The sequence below is a fragment of the Staurois parvus genome, unplaced genomic scaffold (genome assembly GCF_062004578.1).
Source record: "Staurois parvus isolate SC_StPar_1 unplaced genomic scaffold, SC_StPar_1.0 ptg001023l, whole genome shotgun sequence".
Lineage (NCBI taxonomy): Eukaryota > Metazoa > Chordata > Amphibia > Anura > Ranidae > Staurois > Staurois parvus.
Window position 1 is genome coordinate 88,223 of NW_028318819.1, and position 9,245 is coordinate 97,467.

Consider the following 9,245-nt stretch of genomic DNA (forward strand, 5'->3'; position numbering starts at 1 on the left):
TGTGAAATGGTTTGATACAGGAATGTTATACTATGTGATTTTAGTGAATTTAGTGAATGTCACAATTACAATTTTCTAATTTCCCGCCAGTTCCGTCCCCCGTACGTCCCGACGTCGCAGGGAACGGAACCCAGAAGACAGATGCCGGCATCGGCCGGAGGACATTGCCGGGGACACTGCAGGGGGGGGACATCGTGGGAGCGCAGGGCAAGGTAAGTACAGAAGAGACCCCGGAGCAACGCTGCAGTGTATTTCCGAGTGTAGCTCCGGGGGGGGGGTTACCACTTGTGGTACCGAAACTTTACCCCGAGCTACACTCGGGAATACTGCCAGGGAGGTTAAACATGTCCAGTAAGAAAATTAAAAAAATCAAATTTCGTCAGGCCAAAATATATTCATGTCTTTGCTAGAAAAAAATCACAATACCTGTAAATTAATTGTTTTTTTTTCTTGTTCAAATATTTTATTAAAGAAAAGAAACTGCTATAGTAATAAAAAGCATGACTATCAAGTGATACGAAGATACTGAAGTCTGTCTAGGAGATGGGGAAAAGGATTCCCATGGAAGTGACTAGACCCATCGGAAGTGGGAGGACCGACTGTAGTGGGGCTACGGCCTACCAGGGGAAGGGTCAGGTGGGAGATATATAGAGGCTTCAGTGTATAAACCAGCAAAAGAAGGCACGTGGAAGGTTGATAGAAACAAAAGGGAAGGGTATAGGAAGTGGAAGAAAGAGAGGCAAAGAGAGGGTAGAGGTGAAAAGACCCTCAGAAGAGGGTGCGGAAAGGGAAAGGTCTGTCCGTGGGGGGAGGTTGGGCCCTCTAGGGGGTGCTTTTGGACTAGTATAGTGTGTATGCATGTTGTGTACTATCAAAGTTAGGAGGTAAGAAGTTCTCCACCCATAGGCCCCATAGTTTTCCATAGTGAGCCACTCTATGCATTACTACGGCTTCTATTTTGGTGTGGATCATGGCTTGTGTGATCCTATTTTGGACTGTCAGGACACAGAGATTGGGGGTTTTCTAGGTTCTTCCGATCATTTGTTTTGCTGCCACAGTGTCTTGAAGGAGTAATTTGAGTTGTTGTTGTGTTATGGCCAGTGGTTTCCTGCTTAGGAGTGCCACAGTGGGGTCTGGTGTTATGTAAGTGTCAAAAAAATTCAAGAGGATGCTGAAAATATCTGTCCAAAGACATGTGCCAGTGGACATTCCCAGCAAATGTGAAAATGGGAGCCTGTAGCCTTGAAAAGAGTGGGAAGGGGTATTTTGGTAGAAATTTGGTGATCCTGGCAGGGATCAAATTCTACCTGGTTAGAACTTTGTAATTGGTTGTCAAAGCCACAATATTCTGAGAAGATGACTTGGTGGCTTCCCATATGTGGCTCCAGTCAACAGGGTCTAGGGTGGTTCCAAGGTCCCTCTCACATTTAGTAGCATATGAAGGGGAGTTGGTGTTTATGGGCACCTATATATACTGTATATATGTCTGAAAAAAGGCCTCTCCTATGGGGATCACTTTTGCAGGCCTGCTCAAAAAGAGATAATTGGGAGGGTCGAAGGGTCAGGTGGGATCATGGGAGTTAGAAAATGTTTTATCTGGAGATAACTGAAGAGTTCTGATAAGGGGATACTTTAGGACTCACATAGAGAAGGAAATGGTTTAATGACTGATGGGGAAACAAATTTGCATGGTTGGATCAAGCCAGCGGAGGACCATGCAGAGAAAGAGGCTTGGGATGTGCATGTTGGGTAGAATGCCAGGTTATGGAGAAAGATGAGCATGGGGTTGTGGGCTCATTGCAGGTCACAATGCGTTTTAAGCCTGTCCCAGATTGAAAGGTAATGGCGTGTTATCGGGACTGCAACATGGGATTGGTCCAGCCACAAAAGGTTAGCCACCAATTTTTATTTATTTATTTATCGAGTTTATATAGCGCCAAAGGGTTTGCTCAGTGCTGTACAATAGAGGGGGGACAATACATGAAACAGAACAGTAACATCAAACAGTACACAAGGGGTTAGAGGGCCCTACTCTTTCGAGCGTACAATCTAGGAGGGAGGGGGTAGAGGCACAGGAGGAAACGGCTGTGGGGGATGGAGTGGTAGGAGGAGGGAAGGGCAGCGGCTGTTAGGTGAGGGTGGGGTAGGCTTCCCTGAAGAGGTGGGTTTTCAGGGAGCGCCTGAAGGTGAGGAGGGAAGGTGACAGTCTGATGGATTGGGGTAGTGAGTTCCAGAGGATGGGGGAGGACCTGGAGAAGTCTTGCAGTCGTGCGTGGGAGGAGGAGACCAGGGAGCAAGATAGAAGGAGGTCCTGTGAAGAGCGAAGGGTACGGGTAGGGTGGTACTTGGGAATCAGGTCGGTGAGGTAGTTAGGGGCAGTGTTGTGAATGGCCTTATAGGTCAGGGTGAGCAATTTAAATTTAATGCGTTGGGCAATGGGGAGCCAGTGGAGGGAGAGGCAGAGGGGGGTGGCAGAGGTGGAGCGGCTGGTGAGGTGGATGAGTCTGGCCGCTGAGTTCAGGATGGTCTGAAGCGGGGAGAGCCTGCACTGGGGTAGGCCGGTGAGGAGGGAGTTGCAGTAGTCCAGGCGTGAGATAATCAGGGAGTGTACTAGTAGTTTAGTGGTGTCTGGGGTAAGGAAGGAGCGTATCTTGGCGGGGTCACCAATAGGGGGGTCACACTCAACAGAGTCCAGTGCCACCCATAAGGAACTTCTTTGGTGGCATGGTACAGTGCCTTGAAAAAGTATTCACACACCTTGAAATTTTCCACATTTTGTCATGTTACCAAAAATGGAAATGTATTTTATTGGGATTGGATGTGATGGACCAACACAAAGTGGCACATAATTGTGACGTGGAAGGAAAATGAGAAATGGTTTCCAACATTTGTGACCAATAAATCTGTGAAAAGTGTGGCGGCATTTGTATTCGGCCCCCCCAGAGTCAATACTTTGTTGAATCCCCTTTCACTGCGAATACAGTTGCAAGTCTTTTTGGGGACATCTTTCCCAGCTTTGCACATCTAGAGAGGGACATTTCTGCCCATTCTTCTTTGCAGAATGGCTCAAGCTCTGTCAGATTGGATGGAGAGCATCTGGGAACAGCAATTTTCAGGTCTGGCCACAGATTCTCCATTGGATTTGGGTCTGGACTGTGACTGGGCCATTCTAATACATGAACATGCTTTGAGCTAAACCATTCCATTGTATCTCTGGCTGGATGTTTCGGGTCGTTTTCCTGCTGGTAGGTCAAGATTTTTGGATAACTTAGGCCCCTTCTTCAGGCCTTATACATTTTGTAACTAAATTAGCCAATAAAGAATATCAAGTAAACTCCAAACTTTCTGTACTATATTCAAGATTGGTTCAGGAATATCAAAGTATCCCTTAGCCCCGGTTCACATATATTCGGCCGTGTGGGCCACGTTTTGCATGGTCACGAGAGCCCATTCATTTGAATGGACTCCCGTGCCCTGGAACACGCAGGGAAGAAGTCCCTGCACTTCTTTGGAAACCGCAGCCTGCAAGGGAACCTCGGTTCCCAGTACGGTTGCGATTTCCAGTGCAGGCGGCATGCCATTAGAATTAATGGCACCCGCCTGCAGACCCGCATTCATCTGTGCAGGTGTTGCAGCCGACCGATTTTCGTGCGAATCCGCAGCGGCACCACATATGTGAATTTAGCCTTAAAGTGGTTGTAAACCCTTACATATACCTGTCACGGTCGCCCGATCGCCACCCTCAACATGTGAAAATCGCACGACCGCGACCAACAATAATATGTCACGCCCGCGGCGTCAGACCCCAGACCTTGTCACCAAACTCGTGACCAAAGGACCGGCCGATCTAAAACCGCGATGTGACGTGCGTAACAATGCCACACTCAGCTGCGCCCTGCACGACGATTGTCCAGCTAATGGAACGCAAGCGACGCACCAGCAGCCTGAATGCGCTTGTTACTGGGTCGGGTTAATCATGCAACTAACCCTTCACTGCCACCACCCCTTTTTGTACAGAGAAAGGGGAAACTCTCTTTATCCAATATACACTGTAATGGTTGAAAAGTCGACTGTCCAATACAGTCACCGCAGGCCGATTGGGCAGAGGATTAAACAAACACAGTAGCGTCTCTTCAAAAGGCAGGAATTCGTGAACTGCAAGTAAGCGCTTAGAAACAGTTTAACACTTTCAGAAAGAAAAATTTATTACTAAAAGAGTCAAACAGGTGCAATAAAATATTTACAAAGAAAATGTAACTAAGGTATATATTTATATATACATAGAAAACAGCTCAGCACAGCAAAGAGATAACGGAGAAGTTAAAAGGTTAAGTTACTTGCCATGTTCAGCCTTAAGGTAAGCAGATCCAAGTTGCAGAGCGAAGGGTCTTTGATCTCCTGCTGTTACGATGTTAAAATTAGGAGATCTCTTCAGCTTCACCTTTTAGGCCTGTTACCTGAGTTTTTAAAAAGTCCCCCAGCAGGGGGAATGGCTCTCAGTAACTGACCAATACGCTGTTTTGGGAGGGGTCAGTCGGGCAAACTCTGAGTTAGAACCAACATCTGTCATAATCCATGACATGAAACATAGGGGAAAACCAGATCTGTTAAAAATTTTATCTTGTTTGTGCTTCTGGGGAATTCCTTGAACTCTTGAGAAGTTTCTGCCATCCTTCCCCGAGGTGTGAAATCACACAGGTCCCTTGGAGGGAGAGGCTGCTGTCTCTAGTGGGGAGGCTTTGTAGTGCTGGGCCCCCTGCTGCTCCAGCCTGCCAGCAACTTTTAACACTTACACATCTGTCCCTGTGCCTCTCAGGAAGGGAGGGGGTGGGAAATAAAGGATTGAGGAATACTTCTAATAAAAAGGGGAACTCCGCGTCCAACTCTGATGAGCAAGTTTGCTACAATACCCAGTGATGAGACTGACCTCAGGTGAAACACAGAGACGAAACAAAGCCTCCCACATAAGTTGTACCTGTTTATCTGCAGTCTTTTCTCCTCTACAGCTATTTCAAAGTCTAGAATTTTTTAAAGCTCGTCTGAGCTGTCAGAAGAAAAGAGACAGAGAACTGAAATTACACATTGCAGAGCTCAGTGTTGGGAGCTGTAAGAGCTGATTGGAGGGAAGGGACTCACCCCTTCAACATAGAACAAAGGAACAGAGCTGAGGCTGTCTATCACCAGCAGTGCGCTTAAAGTAGAAGTAAAGTCTTTTTTTTTTACCTTGTACCTCAGATAAACCTACAATAAGACTTATACATATAAAAATGCAGCGCTGTAAAATGATCAAATCATGCAAATCAACACAATAATAGTCCTGAAAAGGTGCTCATTAATTCCCAGTGCCAATGGAAAGAATGCAAACTAACCAGAAGCGCATTTAAAATACGCATGTGTGTAAGAAATCCTGGAGATTCCCCTCTCTCCCTCTGGTCAGAAAATGGATATGTGCTGAAATGGATGACAATAACGCCCTCTAGTCCTTGCTCTACCTCAGAAGAAGTGCGTGCGCACGAAATGCGTCAGAGGAGCCTGTGGACGTCGTTGACACTACGCCGCCGGTGCCATGTGGAGGCCCGGCGGCCACCTATAATTTTAAGAGGGTCAGTGGGTCACTTTCACTTGCCACCTGATTATATGTTTTACTTGTTTTTTTTAAATAAATTTAAGTAATATACTACACTATGAGTATCTCTCTGTGTTCTCTGTGAGGGGTCTTTCTCCCAATTTCACAGCCACAGAGTGATTTCAATCCCAGCCCTGGTTCCATTGAAGAGGAATATCCTATCCTGGGAGCTTCCTGACCTGCAGGATTTCGTTTTCCCACTAGAGGGCGTTATCCATTTTCTGACCAGAGGGAGAGAGGGGAATCTCCAGGATTTCTTACACACATGCGTATTTTAAATGCGCTTCTGGTTAGTTTGCATTCTTTCCATTGGCACTGGGAATTAATGAGCACCTTTTCAGAACTATTATTGTGTTGATTTGCATGATTTGATCATTTTACAGTGCTGCATTTTTATATGTATATGTTTTACTGAGGATTTTTACATGCGTTTATCCTGGGTGTTCAGCTGCTGTTTCATTGAGAGCGCTCACTGTGTGTCCTTTACCTATACAGCTACAATAAGACTTACCTGTAGGTATAATGAATATCTCCTATACTTACACTGTTTATGAGATATTCACACAGATGCAGCCAGTGACGTCCCTGGCGCATTTGCTTTGAAGTGACGGCATACCGTGTTGGACCTTCAGAGCTCTGCGGCGGAGCCGAGGGCTCCCATACGCATTTGTGGGAGTGATGTTATCGTGGAGCCTGTGAACCCGGATAGGAGACCGGGTGAAGATGGCTGCGCAAGGGAGCCTTAACAGCGTTGCGTGGAGGGCTCTGTGTAAAGGTAAGTCTGCCATAATGTACTAGTATGCGGTGCATACTTGTACATTATGACCTAAACCTGCAGGGGCCCATTGTTTTTTTTCTGGCAGTTTACTACTGCTTTAAGCTCCCTTCACTATCATCTTTTATCTCTTCCTATCAGGATAACTTGTCAGGAGTGACTCATGCTAACCCTAAGTACACACTATAGCTATATGCTTTGTTCATATTTGTCCATACGTCTGAAGGTTAGTGTGTCAGCACCCAAATATTGCAGAGTTCCCCTTTAAGCTTTAACATTTCTAAAAGCATATGTTTGCAGAACCAGGTCATCAGCTTACTTCCTCCCCCTCATTTCCTGTGGAACAATGTGTTCCAGTCTAGCAGCTGACACCCTAACTTTCAGTTGGTGATATTTTATCTAAATGTGAAACCGCATAGGCTTTCATCCTGAACTTCTCAGAATGTATTTTACAAAAAGTAAAGAGGAAACATATGCATTGTGACGTAATTGTTGATATATACACCATGTAAGATGCTTTTCAAGGCACTTAGCTTGCAGACACGAGTCTGGCTAGGTCAACCAGCTGGTAAATAAAAAGCTTGTTTTCCTCAAGTTTGGTTGTGGAGTTTTTCTGAAATTCCCAAAGTTGCCATTTCATTACAACCACTTTAACTAAACTAAGTGTAACTGATAGGAAACTACAATACATTGCTATATATGCTACAGAAAATGCCCAAATCACTGGTTATGTGGAATGTCATATTGGTAGAGCAAGCTTTTGAGGTCATCTGTAGGTATTTACCATCACTGGTTATGTGGAATGTCATACTGGAGTGACAGACTTTTGAGTCCATCTGTAAGTATTGACCATCATTGGAATGTCATATTGGTAGAACACGCTTTGCTTTGGAGGTCATCTGTAGGTACTGACTATCACTGGTGATGTAGAATGTCATACTGGCAAAACAAACTTTTGAGCACATCTGTAGGTATTGGCCACCACTGGTCATGTGGAATGTCATATCCGTAGAACACACTTTTGAGGTTATCTGTAGGTACTGACCATCACTGGTCATGAGGAATATCATACTGGTAGAACAAGCTTTTGAGCACACCTGTAGGTTCTGACCATCAATCATCATGAGGAATGTCAATATTGGTAGAACAAGCTTTTGCAATCATCCGTAAGTACTGACCATCACTGCACATGTGTAATATACTGGTAGAACAAGCTTTTGAGCACATCGGTAGGTATTGACCATTACTGCACATGTGTAATATCATACTGGTAGAACAAGCTTTTGAGCACATCGGTAGGTATTGACCATCACTGGTCATGTGGAATGTCATACTGGAATGACAGACGTTTGAGTTCATCTGTAAGTATTGACCATTATTGGAATGTCATATTGGTAGAACAAGCTTTTGAGCACATCTGTAGGTATTGGCCACCACTGGTCATGTGGAATGTCATATCCGTAGAACACACTTTTGAGGTTATCCGTAGGTACTGACCATCACTGGTCATGAGGAATATCATACTGGTAGAACAAGCTTTTGAGCACATCAGTAGGTGTTGACCATCACTGGTCATGTGGAATGTCATATTGGTAGAACACGCTTTGGAGGTCATCTCTAGGTACTGACTATCACTGGTCATGTAGAATGTCATACTGGTAGAACAAACTTTTGAGCACATCTGTAGGTATTGGCCACCACTGGTCATGTAGAATGTCATATCCGTAGAACACGCTTTGGAAGTCATCTTTAGGGACTGACCCTTAGTGGTCATAAGAAATGTTATATTGGTAGAACGCTTTTGAAGACATCTGTAGGTATTGACCATCACTGGTTATGTCGAATGTTATACTGAAAGGAAAAGCTTTTGAGGTCAAGTACTTTTCTGAAGGGCATTGGCTGATAAAACACATGAATTAGTCTGAATTCCAGGTTTTCATACATCCTCAGTGCATCAGTCTGAGCTGAAGTTGTTGTTGCTATAATCGCCTTGCAGCCCCTTTTCTGAGCGAAGTCCACCATCGTCCTGACCAGTGCCCTGGCTATGCCTTTTCTGCGGTGGTTCTTGGATACAGAAAGTCTCTTGATTTCTAAATGTTTTTTATCGTCAGGGAAAGAGGGAAGAATAGCCGCCACTATCCCCACAACCTCTCCTCTCATCTCTGCCACCCAAAAGCAGCGACCATCCCTCTCCAGGTAGTATTTCTGAATGTCCAACAAGTCATCGGAGAGGGCTTTTTGGATGGAGGACAGGAACACATATCGGGCTCCAAGCCATAAGCAGACAACGAGCAAGACCAAAGCAGCGATGGAGGCAGGAACAAGTGTGGGATTTAGCAGAGGAAGAAAGAGCAAAGACAGAAGGGGGAGGTAAATGTGCGGCAGATGTAAAGCTTGTCTAAAGGCCCTGTTAACGAGCTCCATTCTACTGGCAGCAAACAGCCCCCTGACCATGTGATAATCAGAATCCTTGTACAGCCGGACTGTGAACTGAGACATGATAATGCTGAAAAGTAATGATAATATACAAGGTGTTAATACTTCAGTGGAAACTGATTGCATTTCATATCACGTCTGTAGATCCTCAATATCTAGCTGTACAGTGACCAACCGTGCTAAATGGCGGCTGATATAAGAACCATTGTATAGTCTACATCAGTGGTCTCCAAACTGTGGCCTGCCACTGACACTGACAAAAGAACACTATTCCTCCTATTGATACCAATGATGGGGCACTATTCCTCCCACTGATACCAATGATGGGGCACTATTCCTCCCACTGATACCAATGATGGGACACTATTCCTCCCACTGATACCAATGATGGGGCACTATTCCTCCCAC

The 9,245-nt window shown here is 45.1% G+C and overlaps 1 protein-coding gene across 1 annotated transcript; it reads right to left on the minus strand.

The window, feature by feature from the left end:
* Positions 1-8,197: 8,197 nt before the first annotated feature.
* Positions 8,198-8,900, minus strand: LOC149441137 (N-acetyltransferase family 8 member 3-like). The gene has a single exon (XM_089657709.1). The coding sequence runs from the start codon at positions 8,898-8,900 to the stop codon at positions 8,229-8,231; it is 672 nt and encodes a 223-aa protein (XP_089513835.1). The 3' UTR covers positions 8,198-8,228.
* Positions 8,901-9,245: the final 345 nt, after the last annotated feature.

Bases quoted from the DNA above. Each gene is read 5' to 3' on its own strand.
- LOC149441137 (XM_089657709.1), bottom strand. From the start codon at position 8,900: ATGTCTCAGTTCACAGTCCGGCTGTACAAGGATTCTGATTATCACATG.